General features: G+C 30.8%; 2 protein-coding genes across 2 annotated transcripts; one reads left to right on the top strand and one right to left on the bottom strand.

Moving 5' to 3' along the window:
* Positions 1-2173: 2173 nt before the first annotated feature.
* LOC123303039 lies at positions 2174-3379 on the bottom strand. The gene has a single exon (XM_044886136.1). The coding sequence runs from the start codon at positions 3377-3379 to the stop codon at positions 2174-2176; it is 1206 nt and encodes a 401-aa protein (XP_044742071.1).
* Positions 3380-8182: 4803 nt separating this feature from the next.
* Positions 8183-8717, top strand: LOC123302566. Its single transcript, XM_044885538.1, has 2 exons — positions 8183-8528; positions 8602-8717. Exons 1-2 carry the CDS (start codon positions 8207-8209, stop codon positions 8607-8609), a joined length of 330 nt encoding a protein of 109 aa, XP_044741473.1. The 5' UTR covers positions 8183-8206; the 3' UTR covers positions 8610-8717.
* Positions 8718-19120: the final 10403 nt, after the last annotated feature.

The following is a 19120-nucleotide window of genomic DNA, read 5'->3' as shown; positions in this document are numbered from 1 at the left end:
GTGGTATGACCAACTTTGTGCGTTGTGGTTAACTGAAGTTGATAATACGTCACAAAAAAATCATTAAAGGAGTATATAATTGATTAATTTAAGAAAAAATTTTTTATTATTCGTCAAATCAGTGAAGCAAACTATTGTTATTTTTAAAAAAAAAAATACAAAAAAATGTCGTCAATTTTAAATGAATGTAATACGTTGAAACCATTCGCTAAATTTAGTGATTTAGAAGTGAATAAAAAGTATTTAGTGCAGTTTATTCAATCATATAAAACCAAATTTGGTAGTAGATGGACGTTAGAATTGGAAGATTCATTGGTTATTTTACCAAATCGTTATCAAAAATTGAAACTTGAAGAAGTTGAAAAAATTTTGGAAACAAAACCACTTTATTTAATTGTGAAGGGAGAAAATGAGTATGGCTCATTTGATCTCGAGTTTGTATAACAACAACCATATTTGAATACAATTACAAGAAAAAAAAATGTGGATCATTTGGTAATGGATGTCAACATCATCAACAACAACAAAAATGATAATGGAACGTAAATATTTTTTAAATCCATCAAGATCAATAGGCGTTGGTATTGATCCATCTTCTATGGTAGAGAAGATTAGATTTTCATCGAGAAAGTACTCAATATTTATGGATGTAAAACAGTGGTATTTGTTTTTGGAATTGCAATCATATATAATGGTTTATTTACATTCGCATACATCAATGGGTGAAGAAGAAAATGTAAGTTTCGATGTAAATGGTCTAACCATAACACTTTGTTTAATAAAAAAGCAAAAAGTTATGATAATTAATAAAAAAATAATTTATTCTAATACATCAATTGTTAAAATATTTGAAATAAGTGGTATGTTATCTTCCATTTTTGATCAATTAATTCAAGTAGACATAAAACAAATAATTAAAAAAATTAATGTATACACATATCGAATGATAAACAAACATCCTACAACCTATTTTGAACTTGAGTATACACTTGAAATGATTGGTCAATCTTGGGGAAAATTAGCTTTTATAATCTTAAAAGAAATATCATATTTTTATCCTAATAAATTGATATTATAATTTTTTTTATGTAATTGTATTCTTTCATATAATAAACGAAAAAAAAAAAAAAAAATGATTTGTTTTAATTAAGAAAATAATTTTCCTACAAATAAACTTACATCAGCAAAAATAAAAAAAAGATCAAAAGGTTACACACGCGCAAGAAAATTTTGCAAAGTTTGCAATTCAAAAAGTTCAAATACGTAAGTATAGATCAATATTTTCAGAGTATTTAAACAACGAAAATTGGAATTTCATATCTAGTATAGTATAATTATGGCGAATTTTACTTTTATAAATTACTATTATAAAATTACTCTGCCATTGTTTTACATTTTCTTAAAAAATAGTAACGTCAGTGTAGTGAATGCATTGTTAGACAGTGTATATCCCGTTCAACACAATATTCAAAACTCGGAAATACAGGCGATTACAAATCATGGATCAATTCAAAAAGTTTATAACAATTTTTATAATTCGAAAAACGAAACCGACCTAATAAGTGTATCGGATGCATTTGAGAAAAATTCGAGAAATTTTTTTAATAGTAATTTTACAAGAAACGAGAATCAAATGGATACGTTAAAAAAATTAATGGAAGTGTTGAAACCCAATGAACGTTTGGATGACATCACATATGACCATCTAAAGGGTGAACGTAAAAGGCGAAGTATTAACGAACGGTTTAATATTCAACAACATGTACAAAATGTTGTAAATATTAACACAAAAATTTTACATATTATAAATATGGAAATTCTCGATTTTTTTGGTATCAACTACATTGAAAATATAAAATATTTTTATATTAATTTCGTCGATGGTTCAATATTTCTACATGACGTAAGGTATTATGGGTCTACTGAAAATATTTTTGTTGGGAAATTAAAAAGCAGCACTTTACAGTTAGTCCAGCGTCTGAAAGTTTTAATGAATAAGGAATTGGATTATTTGGAAAAATTCAAAATAGTTAAAAATAAAAAATAAACAAACAAAAAATTTCTAGTTTTCTTTTAAAATCCACAAATTTTTTTTTCAGTGTGTGTGTGTGTGTGGGAGAGTTGGGAAAGGAAATAAGTGAAAAAAAAGTTATTTTAGTATAATTTATTTATTTTATAATCTTTTTACATCATTCGTAAGTGGATTATATTCAACAATACGATCATGTAAAATTAGACAATATGCACTAGTATTAGGCTTAATATTAGATTTACATTTGAATTCAATTTTAAGATCCACCGGTCCCGTCTTTATTTCATCCATTTGGTGTGAACAATTTATGAGGGCAATGGGAGCTATTTCTTTGAATTGTTGTGGTGATAAGAGTGGCTGACTGTTAGTTTTATAATATGATTCTTGAAATTTTGAATACATTTCGTATAGTAAAGCATATCGATTATTTTGAAAATCTATATTGAGATCACTATATGGATACACATCCGAGTTTAAAAACACTTTTATATCAGTCAAATTGGCATGATCAAAACGACTCGCATCCTTCTCCTTCAGGTTTCGTCGATTAGTTTGTAGAGCAAAGATAACAAATCTCCCCTTTTCCAAACGTGTCGATGATTTTACAGCCCAGACTTGGTGTGTTGTAGTTGGGAGAACTGGATATTCATACATATCCCAACTACGAAAGCTCATCTTAATTGATTGATTGCTATTGATAAATTTATATAATAATAGTTTCTGCTCATCATGAAGTTGAACGTGTGGAACGTGCCATTGTAGTTTTGTGATTTCAAATTTCATTTCATCAGTTGGCGATATAATTGCATTTAAATCATTTCGTGCTCGATTCAAAATTAATTCATGCTTAGCATTTGGAATAATTTTCATATAATCTTCTGCGAAGCCAAGAATTCTCTTTAATGGCATGCAAATATTAATATTACCATCGGAGAAATCAATATTATTTTCAGGACACCAACCAGCATTTAATAGCATTTTACTTTCATTAGCATTAAGTGAGATATAATTTTTTAATGTTAAAGTATGTCCAACGTTGCGAACACGATCAATTTCAATGCCATTTATCTCATAGCGTATTTCTTCGAATAAAAAAGCTGGATAATTGTTTACCAATTTGGCGGTGGTTGATAGTGTATTATCGCTGGCTTTTTTCACGGTCCCCTCAATATAGAGGAAACTTTCGCAAATTAAAATATTTAAATTTTGATTTTGAATACAAATTCGTATTTCATCATTGTTGTCAAACGTCGATAGAAATGGTGAATAGCTATGGTACTCAATTTTTGTAATACTTTCATCAAAGTGAACACCATCGGATATATTAAGCATTTCAGCGCTATCCATTGTTTTTTAAAACAAGTCCCAAACTTTTCAAAAAGTCCCTGTTCTCTGCCGTTAGTTTTCCAATGTTTTTCTTTTGTCCTTGTGTTGATGATAACGGCTTGATACTGTATTGTTGTCGTCTATTGTTGTACGTTATCATGACATAGATGTAAACGTACAATAATATTCTCACCACGAAAGTCAATTAGGTTACCGTTTTGATCAGTAATTTTAATTGTTAGAGATGTTAGCTTCTTAACGTTCACAGGCAAATAAATGATATTTTTTGGAACTTCGACTATTTTATAGCCTGGCTCCACCATCGGATAGAATTCGTGTAATGTATGCACCAATTTGTTATTAATATAGGCTCCCGTTGTAATATTGCTCTCGATACGGATAACGTCTACTTTGTTAATATTTACGGGTAAATCTGATGAGTGTAAATAATTGGCATCTAATTCACGTCGACTGAAACCCAACAATGAGCCAATCGAATTCTCCCTATTGAAATAGAGTTTTTCACTACACCTCACTTCACATTGTAAAGTATTGTTATTTGCTTGAATTGTTAATGTAATTTTTTTCGGGTGATCCTTATTGTATTGTTGAAGAAACTCTTGTACATATTGATTAATATCATGTATTTCGTAGGCTCCAACCGGTAGCATAATAATTAAAATGTTACCAATATGAATTTGATTACAGCTTCTGTCGACATTAGCGATCGAATTATACGATTGAAAAGTATATAATGCACATTTGTAGTTTTTTGAGCCAAAATCAATGGGTGGAAAATAATCGACGGTGATGATACTACTGTTTCCACAAACAGTCAGTGTATACGATGATGATGGCATAATAGCAAATGAAAATTTTTAGAAAAAATCACAGTTATTTATAGAAAATTTTCTGGTGTTAATAAAAACTGGATACACAGGTGTCCACAATTGTATGTGTTGAAATCTTGATATCTCATATAATTATAATTTATTGTAGTATCAGCACCCAAATATTTAACAAGCTCCAACGGTGGTTGTAAATTTCCAAAACTATCAAAATATTCCGCTACTACACCGCACTTTCTGTAAGCGCACCAGTGTGTCCCCCCATGTCCTGAATCATCTAAATTTATAATTGCGCATTCATTTTTTCTTGGCCTCTGCGGTAAATTGTCGCGCATGAAAACGCCACGAAAATATGGGATATTTTTACAATATTTATATAGATCTAGTTCATTTAGGGGACGTTTCGGTAGTAGCTTCATTGTTAGTTTTTTGGATTCATGTATAAACCAAGGCCGGTCTTGTAGGGTCGCAAAAATAAACCATTACCATTCTTCAAAGCAATCTCCTCCATTGTCTTGTTATGACGTTGTTTTTCAGCAAGCTGTTTTTTAGCATTACTAGCATCAGTAATGGCTTTAGCAACGCCCGCAGTACCGCCGGCTAGTGAACCAATAGCTGAGAGACCAGCAAATAGGGGAAGTAAGAATGGAAGTGCACCACCAACTTTTGGAATTGGGATGATTCGTGGTGTTCGTACATTTTTTCGTTTAATTACTTTTTTAGCAGCAGTAATAGCAACTTTAATTGCATCATTAATGTTGGTGGCTTTTGTTTTCTTTAAAGCATCTCGTGCACTTTTCACGGCCGCTCGAAACGGGATTTTTCTTTGTTTTTTCACCTGCTTCTTCTTCTTCTGGCTCCGATCAACATAACCCATCCCCAATTTAACTTTAGCTTTCATGGCGTTTGTTACAGCCCAAGCAGCAGCTCGTTCTCCAAATCCGGCGTCCGTTGATTTAACACGACTCCACGCTTTATCGGCTAATTCTAAATCGGCCCTATGACGATTATTTAAATCTTTATATTTTGAGTATGCAATATCATGATTTTTACATGCGCTATCTAACTTGTTAATTCCTTGATCACCTCTCGCCAATCGTGTTTTTAAATCAGTACCAGGTCCACAAAATTGATAGCCGGGTACATGTAGTTCAAATGGTAGGGAATTTATAATGGAATTAACAAACCCTCGACCACAAACTCTCCTCGACGACGATGAATAACGACTAACGTTTCGATCACGATAAATCATATTATTTATTGATTTTTTTTTTTCGCATCATAAAATATATATATATATATATTATAACAAAAAATGTCAACCCCCCCACCACCGCACTGCTGCCATCTGGCGTTAGAATCCGGATGATGGAAGCCGGCATCTAGCTGCTGGAAGCCGGCATCTAGCTGTTGACCCATTACGTGTACAACCTTGATGGAATTAGTTCGATCGCAAAAAAAAAAATGCGTTTTATAAAACAAAATATAGTTTTACCGATACGAAACGCCGATTTCGAAAATACAAAAACTGATCGTGTTAAGAAACATGGTGAATTGTTACCAAATAGTATACGTGGAATTTTATGTGGTCCTTCAAATTCAGGTACTCTTAAAAAACAATAATATTTTTTTTCTTCAATTTTTATTATTATTATTATTATTATTGTTGATGTTGTTGTTGTTGTTGTTGTTGTAGGAAAAACAAATGTTGTTATAAGTCTCCTAGAACACCCAAATGGTTTAAAATTTGAAAATGTCTATGTGTATTCAAAGTCTCTCCATCAGCCAAAATATCAATATTTAAAGAAGATCTTGGAAAATGTAAAAGGGTTAGGTTATTATGAATTCTCCAATAACTGTGATGTATTACCACCGGAAGAGGCGCGTAAGAATTCAATATTTATATTTGATGATGTTGCTTGCGATAAACAAGATAATATTCGTTTGTATTTTTCAATGTCACGTCATAACGATATTGATTGTCTCTATTTATCCCAATCATATACAGCAATTCCAAAACACTTAATCAGAGACAACTGTAATCATTTAATCTTGTTCAAACAGGATGATTTAAATTTACGTCATATATTCAATGATCATATCAATACTGATATGTCATTTGATACATTTAAAAGTATGTGTGCGGAGTGTTGGAAACAAAAATATGGATTTCTAGTGATAGATAAGGATTGTGAAATTAATAAAGGACGTTATCGTAATGGATTTGATACTTTCATACAGATTTAAGTTGTCATCGGCTCTATTTTTATATCGGATCATCGATCATACCCGTTGTTAACAGGTCTGTTTATAACACCACCCCGTTAACAACGCCCTCCGTTCGTTGTCAACGGATCTCTGTTTATAACGGATGTGTTACATGGAAAAATAAATCATTTCATCATCAGCCGTTAAACGGTCAACTACCCTCCCACATTACATTTGTGTGTGTGTGTGTGAACGCAAAAAAATAATGGATGAACAGCTTACAAAAAATATAATTAAAGCATCGAAATCAATTCGAGAAAAGTATAAACAAATTAAGAGTGGAAAAATTGAATCTGATCTTTTAGTTAAAACAAGCTTGAAACCAATTACCGCACCGTTGGAAGAGATTGTAACAGAAATTAAAGAAAAAAAGAAAAAATTGGATATAAAAAATGTGGAGACACCACCTAAAAAAGAAACCATAACACCTCCATATGAAATGGTAAAAACACCATTAATGCTAGATTCAGACAATGATGAAGTTTTTCAAACAACGCCCGTTCGTCGTGAATCAGCCCAATTAGCGGCTAGAAGGCTGATGAGTCAACCTAAAGCTCAGGGATATGTAGAACTTGAAAATTTTTTTTCAAAAAATGAAGATTTTGGTGATATAGCGGGAGAATATCTAAAACGTACGCTCACCACAAATAATGCTATCGATCATACTTTTGGACCACGCTGGGAAGACGGTAAATGGTATATTGGTAATTCTGAGTTACATATACACAATAATAATTTAGAAATTGGAGAGACATCGTACAAAGGTACTCGCGGTCTATACGAATTGCTATTTATGAAGAAACCCGACGAAGATTTGTACAATCAAGAAGATCTAATCAAGTATGGTTTTATTTTGAGAACAACAAATGCACACAGACATAAAAATGATGAAAATCTACAATTAAAATCGAGTAAAAGTTACAAGTATAATCATATTATTAAACCAATGTTTCCAAACATCAACAATCAAAAAAAAAAGCCGGCAACGGCGATTACCAAACCACCAATTAGTCGGAAAAGATTTAAAACTACTACTGACGATAATAATGATGGGAAAATAGAAGGCTTGGGCTTAATGCAACTCACTGATAATGTCCATTACACCTACTGGAACGACGTAAATGAACTTTGCCAGCGCCTTAAGGTCCTTATTGCAGCCCAACACGCAGGTCATTCAAATGTGCAAAGCGAAATATTGAGTATACTCGAGGAATTATATGAAGCCGACATTATTGTATAAATATCAAGCTCCAATCACTCATCACCATCACAATCAATATGAGTGTTGATAAGTTTGGGCGTTCAAGCAGATCGGCTGCTTCATCAACTATACTTCGAGCTAATTCTGAAATAAAAACTCTCAAACAATATCTACTTAAAACAAATGAAAAAATTACTGCACTAACAGACAATTTGGATGTCATGGCTAAAAATCTAGCTAATTTGTATGTGAAACTTAATGGATTAACATCTACAGTGAATACGAGTTCACACTCATTGGGGGAGTTGACAAAAGAAGTACATGATTATAAAAAAACCATAACGGGTGATTTCGATAATAGCGTTCATAATTTATTTGCACAATTTGATAAAAGCTTAGAGGTTCTTAAAAGATCGATTGAGCTAAAAGATGATGAAAATGTGAAAAAGCTAAGAGCGGATGTTGAAAAACTTATTGAGCAAAAGTGGCTTACATATATAACTAAATTTAATAAAAATATAAAGTTATTAAATGACAATGAAAAACTCATCGAATATGATATCTAAGAAGCAACAAGTTGTCAACGAACTCCATAAACCTGCACGTAAGAATTTTAAACGGAGAAGAGTAATTATAAAAGGTCTGGATGATTTATGGCAAGCGGACTTAGTTGAAATGGGTTCATATGCTAAAGAAAATAGTGGATACAAATATTTGCTTACGGTTATTGATTCATTTTCTAAATACGCCTGGGCCACACCCATCAAAAATAAAAGTAGTGAAGCGGTTTGTAATGCTATGACTAAAATTTTTCAACAAGGACGTATACCGAAAAATCTCCAAACAGATGATGGTAAGGAATTTTTCAATAAAAAATTTCATAGTTTAATGGAAAAATATGGAATAAATCATTATTCAACATTTAGCACAATAAAAGCAGCAATTGTTGAGCGGTTCAATCGGACTATAAAGGAGCAAATGTGGAAACAATTCAGTTTAAATGGATCATATAAATGGGTGAATCTTATCTCATCATTGATTACTAACTACAATCAAAAATATCATCGTACTATAAAAATGAAGCCATGTGATGTTAATGCGTCTAATGAAAAAATGCTTCTCTCCACCATCTACAATAATATTAAAATCACCGATCGACCAAAGTTTAAAATCAATGATTATGTTAGAATTTCTAAATATAAATCATTGTTTGACAAAGGCTACCTACCATCATGGACCGCTGAAATATTTCAAATAAGAAAAATTCGAAACACTAATCCTGTAACTTACCTTCTTAACGATACCAATGGAGCTGAAATTCTTGGTGGATTTTATGAATTCGAACTACAAAAAGTAAAATATCCCAACATCTTCTTAGTGGAGAAAATTCTAAAACGTCAAAAGAATAAGGCGTTCGTTCGATGGTTAGGATACTCTAAGGATTTTGATTCGTGGGTAAATAAAATCGATATTGTTAAATAAAAAAACTTTTTTTATATTAAAAACAAATATGTTTTAATTTTTTTTTTCACTAATAAATAAAAAATACAATAAATATTTACATTTGTTTTTTTTATATTAAAAAAACCATTCATCAATTCCACATAAATATTCTAAATCCATTCCACTTTCCACTCAATGCTGAATACGGAATCAACCTGTTAAATTATATTCCACTAGCTTCCACACCACAGAGTCCATGATAAATGTATCAATTACAAAAATTATATAGATGGTGTAGAAACGTCGTTGGTCAATCAAAAAAAATATTTATAGAATCCATTCAACATTAACATTATGTGAACTTTTCAACAATTTTTTACATAACATGTAATCATCATGTTTGTCCACATAAATAGTTGTCGTTTTTTCGTACTCCATTATACTATCCAATTTATTTATAAAGTGCACCAAAGTGCACTCATTCTGCCATCCACCAAAAATTTTTAAACGCCAATAATTTTTAATGTACCAATGTCCCATTGGTACATTATCTTTAAAAATTTTAGCCTCCGTCACTCGCTTGTTAACTATTTTAAAACTTACACTCAGTTTTGCCATTTTTGTAAAAATTTTAATTTTGAATACTACAAAAAATGAATATGGGGCTAAAGAAATTCAAGCTTATATACTTCTTAAACGCTACTTTGACCTGATTAGTATATCCGCCACACGACTTTTTACAAAACCACAATAAGTTTTTTTGAAGATAAATGACTTTACTTACAATTTTTAATTAAAAGAAATAAAATTACATTGTAAAATCAAAAAAAATTTATTATCAATATATACATAAATAATTAATAATCAATAATATTTTTTAGTTTCTTAATTTATAATGACCCCATGCATATGTATCAAAACTACCATCAATCATACATCTCTTATCATCATTTCCGCTTAACGCTACCTTACTCTCTTCAATACTATACAATTTATGTTTAAATGAACGTATACATTTTTGTGATGTAACTTTAATTTTTGATTTATTCAAACACTCATAATAATCTTCAAAAGTTATTTGATTTTTTACAACATCTCTCTTAATACCTTTTATCTTTTTCACAATATTTTCATTATCATTATCAATCTTATAGGCATACATTTTTGCTCTTAATCCAATAAACTCAGTCATAATCTTTCCATTTAATTCATCCTTCATTAATCCAGACACTTTTTTGTTAACTAATGGCATACCATAAATATTATTCGGTTCATAATCGCTTGTATCAAATCTATCTATATCTGCTTTCTTAATCTCATATATGTCATCGGTCTCAATGCTATAGATTATTGAGTCCGTATCAGTGTATAATCCTTTAGCCTTATCCCCAAATTTTGGTTTCACATAACCATAATGAAAATCATTGAAACAGGTTTTTGCAATATCTAAAGTAGCCATTCCCACAATAATCGGTCTATTGAAATATAAAGATAGATTTTTCATTTCAATTGCTACTAAATTTTCACTAAATATTGTACGATTATAAAAATTCGGCTTAGCAATCAATACTTTTACACCATATCGACCAAACCATCGTGTACGTAATTTTACTACCCTTCTTTTTCGAATATTTTCCATAGTTTTCCCAAACACAGCATTGTTCATTAACTTGTACAAATTTTTTTCAAAATTGCTCTTTGCTTCAGCTCTCATTTTTATATTCAAATCGATATATGGTTTGAGCCATGCTGACTGATCAAATTTTAATATACGATGTACTTTTTCCAAAACCAACCCATATTTTAAACACTGTTTTAAATTTCTATAATGCAAAATATATTTTTTCTTATCGTACAATGTTGCAATAAGCTTTTTACTTTTCCCCCCCGGAGGCTTTTCGTGAGTGGGACACATGGGAAGATCATTATGGATATCATGTATATCATCTGGATATTTTAAATCAACTTCAAAAATGTACCCTTCTGGATTATCATCTGGTATAGACTTTACATCAATATCCGTATCAGTACACCATTGAAAATTCTTTAATGGGAGACACTGTTGCATTGCCCAAGCATACATACCATTCACATCCCAATACATTAAATATTCACTCTTTTTATTACAATCATAATTTGACATATATTTATTATTTGCTTTAGCATATCGATTACTGCATTGGCTTAATCCACCCCGAGTACCTTGCTCCACAAACATTATCATATCAATATCAGTTAGTAATTCTAATTCGACTTTCGTATATTTTAACATTGCCTGCCAGGTTAGCCCAGGTAAAGTATAATAATGGCAGGGGTCTAAGAGGTATTTTTCCAAGCACATATCGCGAAAATTTTCAAAAATATCAGCAAGTAATAAAACATCTGTTTTTAAATATAAATCACTATATTCACCCAAGGTTTGTATATTAAAGGCTTTCCACACATTTTGAGCATGTCTGTATTCATCAATTGAAATTTTTGAATCAGTTAAAGTACTAAAAAACATATCAATTGATGGTAGAGATTGTTCATCTAATTTAGTTAAATCGCTTATATAATCATATGGGAATACACCCTTTCGCGTTAGTAATTTAAATTTATCATTATCACCATCAAAACAATTTTTATACAATATTTTATACTCGCTAAGAAGTGCTGCTAAATTTTCTAACGATGCGCTTAAAAATCGAAATGAATCTATAAATTTTAATTTGATTTTTGTACCTGTCACCTGTTTTATGAAAGAAATATAGTTTTCTTTTGTCAGAGGTATTAAACTAATACTACCTTTAAAGGCTGTAGCTATCTCTTCTATAATTAAATGCGCATCATATCCACTAAGATTATGGAATACAATTGGTATAGTATGGGATTCATGGTAATTTAAATTACAATCCGAATGGGCTACTCCCCTAAACGCGCCTGTGAAATGATTATGATCTAAAACTCGATCCGTAGCAGAGAGAGGCTCCCCACAAATATGACAATTAGTTACCATTTTAATTTTTTCTTTTTCACTAGCATTTAATTTGATCATTGGTACAGGATTTTCAATTGTTTCATTAACTTTGTCCGCTAAAGTTTTCAGTTCCATTGCAAGCCATCTTTCACAATTTTCACCTCTGTATGATTTATAATAATTTAGTTCATTTTTATATGTACAACACACATAGTATCCAACACTGTAAGCAATATGTTTTTGATAGCATTTTGCTTTTTTACCAACACATTTGTCTATGGGCGCTAAGATACACTCAAAGTCAACATAAACAGCAATGACTGTACGCTCTTTATTTGCAAAGTTTTTAAATTTCATTATTTTTTTATCTGGAGCTGGTAAAACAACTTTACATTTATTATACTCTCCACATTCTTCACTATGTTTTTTTAATTTTATTTCAGACACAAAATATTGTTGACATCGATCACATATATATATTGCCCCTTTATGTTTACTCATTTGTCTTGATATGAGTCTTGATAAATTCTTTATCCAACAAAAATGATATTTAATATTTATATCATCATTATCATGCTTGATACTATCAAAATCAAAATTGTCATCATGATCTTCTAAATAAATATTTTGTATCATTAACAGATTAATATGAATTGATTGTTTTTTTGATGTTAGAAACACTGGCTCAACACTATATTTCCCTTTTTTACACAATTTCAAAATATATACATTTATACTTAACCCATTTAATTTTTCAAATTTGGGGACTTGTTTTATTGTCATTGGAAAGCTAATACCTTTTAATTTCAAAACGTTCGAATAGTGTGGATATGAGCTCATTCTGTTTGAATGCTCTCTTACTGGATATAGGGCTGAAGTTACTGCCCATGCAAAGCATGCTCCATCATTATTTTGAACATTCACACAGGCATGTTTCGCTTTAATACATTTTGGTAATTCTATGTATGATGAGCCTCTTAATAATTGACATTTGTTTATATGTATTCTTAAATTAACTATGTCCCTTAATGCCCATCCACTATCGCGTTCTTGAAATTCTTCCAATTCTGCTAAAAGTGGCTCCTTGACATTCACCAAAAACCATTTTTTTAGATCTGTTTGACGATCGATTATTACATTCTTTGTATTAAAAAATTTCATTGAAGATACATTTTCGTTATCAATAAGCTTAACAAACTGACAACATAATGATGTATTCACTTTTATAAATTCAAAACGGTTTAAAATGTTTTTGATTCGCGTACTAAACATCATTACAGCGTCCTTCAAAAAAAATTTAGGTTCTTTGTAAATTAAATTTACTATTACACTTGTCCTTAAACGGCTTTCGAATGCTGACTCGATGTCTTCCCACTTCATTCCACGAACTTTTTTCCCATTGACATAACTACCGCCCTTATGTAAAAATGATTTGATTTGTTCGCGAAAGCTTATCATTGTAAAAATACAAGCTTCCAAATGGCTTTTTGCCCCAACACATGCACATTTCTTTAGAAATTTTTTGAAATTACGAATATTTAGACAACAGTATTTGAGCCATTTTTCTAAATTTTTTAAATTATTTGTCCTTTTTAATATATTCACAACTTTCCCCATTTTTTTCACTATCTGCCCACTTAGCTCAATACCACAATCCATTTTTTTTAATATCTATTTACACACGTAGTCTAGAGTGTTTCAAGAGAAAATAACTTATACTTTTTACAATATTCAGTATTTATACTTTTTATCTAATCCTCAATCAAAAAAAAAAAAATAAATAAAAAATTTTCCTTCAATATCATTTATTATTAATTGTATAATTTTATTACATAAAACATAATTTATTATATACATGTTTACATAAAATAATAGTATATACTTCAATTTTGTCTTTGTATTGCTATTGTGTTCCATAAGTTGAGGAACGCTGACATTTCCTCCAATATTTCACCATCATAATAATTTTGGAATAAGCCATCAGTAACTCGCCTCAAACAATGTAGTTCAAAATTCTGCCATCCTACATGTTGATGAAATTCTTCTTCCATAATATATTCACACTCATACATCAGTTCCTTAAGTTCCATCACCATTTTTTTAATTTCATCCTTTCTCACCGTATTCAATTCCTCAAATATCTCCCACGCTTCTTTTGACGTTACCAATTTTTTAAAATGATTTGGTGTTAAAAACAACACTTGCAAACATGTTGGTATAAACCAACTTATAAATACATTGTATTTAAACTTGCCACATGTTCCGTCTAAACCCATTTTTTTTCTCCAAAAAATATTATTATGATTTCAATAACGTTTTTGTTTTAATATGTATTTTGAAATGATTATCATACTGCTTTTTATAAAATTAAAATAATTATTTTAAACATATTTTTCTATCAAAAATTGATAAGAAATTGTGTTTTTCCTCCTTTATTTTGATCTAATTAAAATAATTAGTATCACATCTTATAGTTTTTTTAAAGACCACATGTAGATTTTTATACTTTTAATCACAAAATTTATTATAATATACATAATTAATAATCAGCAACAATATTAATAATGCTGTACCGAAAAAATGATAAGAAAAAAATCTTTATATATATAGTAAACTTCAACTAAATACGTGGGTCATCGGTAGCTTAATTGGTTAAAGCGTTCAACATTACTTTGTTTGATTACAAATATTCATGTACTATGAGTTCGAATCCCAGTCGATGATATTCGATAGCTTAATAATTGGTTTAAAGCGTTCAACATCACTTTGAATGCTTACAAATATGCGTTTAGTATGACTTCGAATCCCAGTTACGGTAAGTATAAACATCTTCTATCTTATGATTTGATTCAAACAAAGTTTGTAGAAAGATGTTGGTTCGAACCCAACTCGATGATCCACTTTTTTATTTAAAAAAATCTACTTCCCTTAAGCAAAAAAACGACAATTTCTTATAATTATTATTTTTGAGATTTATTATCAACTTCAGTTAACCACAACGCACAAAGTATGTCATACCACAGACCACTTATGTATCCACAATATCGAAATAATTAAAATATTTAATAACCACAATTATTAACCACATTTATTTCCTCCTAATTTCTTTCCTATACTAATTTTTTCTTATTACATTCAACTTCCCTTAACCTTGATTTGCTTCCGCTCAACCGTACCAATAGTCAAAATTTCAAAGGGTACCTGTCTACGTCACAACTGAACCATTACGTCATCCACACTCTACACGCTTTCCTTTTTTTATATTTAACATGTATTTTCCTATACCACTTTTTAAAATTATCGACGATTTCTCTTATGGAGAAATAACATTGAATTTGGTCCAGTATTCTCATAGGTCTTTCTTATCTTCCAAAAATTTGCTTCCGCTCAACCGTACCAATAGTCAAAATTTCAAAGGGTACCTGTCTACGTCACAACTGAACCATTACGTCATCCACACTCTACACGCTTTCCTTTTTTATATTTAACATGTATTTTCCTATACCAATTTTTTAAAATTATCGACGATTTCTCTTATGGAGAAATAACATTGAATTTGGTCCAGTATTCTCATAGGTTATCTACTGATGTTTTCCACTTTTTTTGAAAAAAAAAAAAATATTTGATTCAAAAACCCAAGTGTACGTCTCTTCAAAGTCGTTGTAACCGATTTTGTCTCTATACGGTTCCAGTGCGAAACAGTTGGAGAGGAATAACTCGCCAAATCCCTTCTCGTTCGTTCTACACTCTTTCACATAATAATAAACGGTAAATAATCATTTTATAATAGGATTTATTATACATATAAATAATGTTTTGAAAATATATATGTTGTTTGTTAGATGTGCAATCTAGGCAAAATAGTACCATTAAAAAAAATACAAAGAGGATTTTTACGCTTAAATGACAACATATGGAAGTTTGTAGGTAGCGAAAAAAGAACAACTAACATTAGTAATTGTCAAAATATCATGTGATGTATTAATATATTGTGTTTAAGATAGTAATTGCTAGCGGTTATCTTTAACAATGTGCAAATCAAAACAGCGCCGGCTCTACCCCCAAATCAAGGTAGAGAGAGATCGTCTTTTGCTGTTTTTATCCAAAAATTAACTTGTATTTCAGTAATTAACACTTAAAGTCGTTCGCCTGTTTGAGCAAATATGGTGAATGTGCACCAATTTTTGCGGTAAATGATCCTTCAAAGTCCCTTGATCACAATAAACACAATATTTATTAATGTTATCAAGTGGTCATAGTGTCCGACAAATTCCCTGCTGCGTTTTTTCAAAACGATAACTCAGATAACTACAGCATGTTCCTTTGAAAACACAGTCGTTTCGAAAAAAAATCGTAGAGAAAAGTTTGGTAGACTCGTCAAAAGGAAGCCACTCACGAAGTTTCAAGTAGTTATTCATCATTTCTCAAAAAAATCGTGGGGTCCCACGGTGAATTAAGTTTCATCAAAATTTGAAAAAAACAGGATTTTTTAACTAATTCTTATAGATTTGTTCCCAATGAAACTGGGTAACGTATTAAAAAAGTTTTATTTCATGGATGTAAAAGTAATTCCTTGAATTAAGAGGGAACCACGTAGCCTTGGAAATTGTCAGGTGATCAAATCCCATCAAATTAACGTTGCCTAACGAACAAATTAACGTTGCCTGAACAAAATATTTTCATTCATCTAATAAGAAAAAATATTTTCCTTTGCTGATCTGTGTAATTACTTTAATCAATAGTTCGAATGGAAGACTGTACAAAAAAACGTGGTTGATTTTCATTCACAATAAAGTTTTTCGATTTTTACTGATAACGTTTTGTTTCGATTTTCTAAACTCAATATCAGATAACCCAGCCTTTTTACACACACAAGTGAGATATAATAGATTGTACAACTTTATAATTAGTACAGTTATAGATGTTACAAATAGAGGAAAATGATCTTCCGCTCGCATTTTGCTTAAACCTCATGGAATGTGTTTCTTACGTGTCAAATATCATTAGTAAGGCATGAGTTAGTGATGCAAATGTTTCTATTTGTTAATAAACAATAAAGTTTTAATTCAACGAAACGATCATTGTTAAAGTTGACTTACAAAATTAATAACTTCGCAACTTGAATTTCCGAAGCATATACGTTCTAGTGCTCACAAAAGGTCACATTGTATTTATTTTGAAAATTCTTTATTTATTCTTTCAAATCAATTCCATCCCCTTCAAAGTAATCCCCTCCCGATGCAATTCACTTACGCCAACGGATTTTCCAATCTTCGAAACACTGGTTGTAGTCACTTTCCGGAATTGCCTTCAGTTCCGTCTTCGCTGCGGCTTGAATTTCCTTTATAGTACAAAGGGGTGTCCCCGGAGCGGTCTTTTGAGCTTGCTGAGCAGTCAGAAGTCGCACGGTGCCAGATCAGGTGTATACGGTGGTTGCGGAACGTTATGGGTTGAGTTTTTGGCGAAATTATCACGAATTATGAGTGCAGTATGGCATGGTGTATTATCGTGGTGTAAAAACCATGAATTGTCTCTCCACAATTCCGACCTTTTTAGGCAGATAGCGCTACGCAAAGGACGCATAACGTTCAAATAATATTCCTTGTCAACTGTTTGACGAGGCGGAAGGAATTCATAATGCACAACAAACGCGCGCAGTTTAAATTCAAATATCACCTTATTTTTATGACACAGTATAACATCTATAATGGTTTTCGATTATTTGACATACACTTAACATTCACGTCATACAAGTTGCCTAGTTACTAATTTTTTAAGTGAGCTTTAACATTGATCATTTCATTGAATTAAAATTTATTTAAAAAAAAAAAAAGAGAAACATTTGCACCACTAACTCATGGCTTAGTAATGATATTTGACACCTAAGAAATACATTCAATGAGGTTTTAGCAAAATGAAAGCGGTTTCGGTTTTAATTTTGTAACATCTTTTACTGGACTAAAGGACATAGGCTTGTAAATTTCGGAACTAAAATGATGATACAATAAACCCATTTTAAAGTACACAAAGCGATGCATACACACGGGTATTAAAATATTTGGAATCATTTTGTAAACGATATAAACAGTATCTATTTATACTAATTTAATAAGAATAGATTATCTGTCTGAAAACATTCGTTTTATTTTTCAGTTATTATTATTTAATACGAAGCAAGAGATTATGTAATTCAATTATTTGAATTCACTATTTATTCATGGCACTAATTTCATAATAAATCCGTTTGTTATGTTACTTACTACCTTCATACTCGTCTAGGAGCTGACATGCATTTTCATGAAGATAGTTAGTTAGTTTTTCTTACAATTAGTTGAGGAAACCTAGTCGAGTTGACGATTTACTGTCGAAAATTAAATTAAAATTTTTTAATTTTTTTCCTCCTACCTAAATACCCACGCGAAAGAAATTTTAATTTTTCGTGTATACTAGCTTGATACCCATTTGCTTCGCTAGGCTTAAAAGTAAAGATCACCGAGCTATAGCCTTCATCTATCTTGATCTAACTATCCTGTTCACCCCTAAGGGTGTCAAAAATAGAAAATAAAAACTATGGGGTAAACATTTAGAAGATCCTTTCTTATTGGATGCATCGTACAAAGAACACACCCTCCAAGTTTTAAGTGTGTTTGATTAAGCGGCTTAGGCCTTGCGTTGATCCGTCAGTCATCCAGGACAAAGCATTTTATATGTATAGATGTGTTTTCTTTGTGTCATCATGACTGCTAAATGCCTTTTTTTGAAAAAGAACATTATAAAAATTATGAAAAAAATTAAAAAAACATGACCTCCTGCCAAAAAGCAAACTAAAAAAACAAGTTTCATTAGTAAGTCTGTATATACAAAACGAGATGTCACTTATTTACTCCCGTACTGAACAGGTTAATAAAATTGTCATTGTAGTTGAAGAATACCTTCGATTATAAAGTAAAAAGAGAGTTCCACAGAACGGTCCCTCGACTGCAATGCCAATTTTATTTACCTAGTCAGCAGTTGCATTTTCCTTTGAATATACAGATGTTTGT

The sequence above is a fragment of the Chrysoperla carnea genome, chromosome X (genome assembly GCF_905475395.1).
Source record: "Chrysoperla carnea chromosome X, inChrCarn1.1, whole genome shotgun sequence".
NCBI classification, from domain to species: Eukaryota; Metazoa; Arthropoda; class Insecta; order Neuroptera; family Chrysopidae; genus Chrysoperla; species Chrysoperla carnea.
Note: the sequence above shows the minus strand (reverse complement) of the source record. Positions and strands in the feature narration are given on the sequence as shown.